The sequence below is a fragment of the Oryzias melastigma genome, linkage group LG11, assembly GCF_002922805.2.
Source record: "Oryzias melastigma strain HK-1 linkage group LG11, ASM292280v2, whole genome shotgun sequence".
Taxonomy (NCBI): domain Eukaryota; kingdom Metazoa; phylum Chordata; class Actinopteri; order Beloniformes; family Adrianichthyidae; genus Oryzias; species Oryzias melastigma.
The window spans coordinates 26,392,958-26,393,951 of NC_050522.1; the positions used below are offsets into that span (position 1 = coordinate 26,392,958).

Consider the following 994-nt stretch of genomic DNA (forward strand, 5'->3'; position numbering starts at 1 on the left):
GGCACAGAAATGTGTGGATCAAATATATAAAAAAGGTTAAACGTTTTCTCACTCAAATAAACATTTTGTTTTTAACTATAATGTTTTTATATAACCTTCAGAAATATTTCACCGACGTTTTTCACAAAAATAAATTCTGGAAACATTTTTTATCGTCTTATTGAATAAATAATTCATCATGGATTCAGATTTTGGTGATTTTGATTTTCTTGTTTCGATTCATTTTGTTACCAAACTGACAGTTTTTCCTAAACGGTTTCCTGATATAAATGATCGTTCTCGAACGTTTTTATCACATTTTAAGTGTAACGTGAATACGACGGTCTGAGGAAGACTCCTTTGTCCTCCATCACCTCCACAGGTGAGTCTGGATCACCTGCTGCCTCACAGCAGAACGGTGGAGCGGTCGGCGTACCTCTCACACACGTGTAATCCCCACGCCGCCACGATCCACAGAGACACGCTGAAGATCATCAGCACCGTCCCGGGGTAGGTGGTCATCAGCGTCTTCCCCACGAAGCGCGAGTTGAAGTGGATCTGGAAGTCACAAACGATCACGCTTCAGGAGAAAACCACAGGATCTGCTGAGGAAGCAGGAGGACGAAGCTCTGATCTCCACTCTGACGTCTCACAGGATCCTCCCCCTAACCCTCACCTCCCCAGGAGGTCTGAGGCTCTTTTTATTCAAACGTTCCTTTCAGAAATCTTTATGGTTTAGATCCTTTCAGACGTTCTTCCCTCCTCAGACTCAAGAATCGTGCATACGTGCAGGTTTCTCCTGCAGGTTACAGAAAGGTTAAATAAATGATTGAGAATAATAACCTCAGGAGTACTTATCCTGTCAGATTATCCTTACGTAACGCAGAGCAGATGAGGGATAAGAAAACTTGTTTGCAATCTGGACGGATCAGGTTAGTTAATGCAGAGCGGCCAGGAGGTCACGTTTGGGGCTCTGACGAGCATTTCGGAGGGAGAGGATTAGTTTGGTGGAGGA

The 994-nt window shown here is 43.7% G+C and overlaps 1 protein-coding gene across 1 annotated transcript in view; it reads right to left on the bottom strand.

Annotated features, from left to right (window-relative positions):
• LOC112162516 (small conductance calcium-activated potassium channel protein 1) overlaps positions 1–994 on the bottom strand; it is a 12,968-nt gene that overhangs the window by 5,167 nt on the left and 6,807 nt on the right. Inside the window, exon 6 of the mRNA XM_036214288.1 lies at positions 416–537. Within this exon, the coding sequence (XP_036070181.1) occupies positions 416–537 (122 nt within the window). The remainder of the gene's footprint in view (positions 1–415; positions 538–994) is intronic.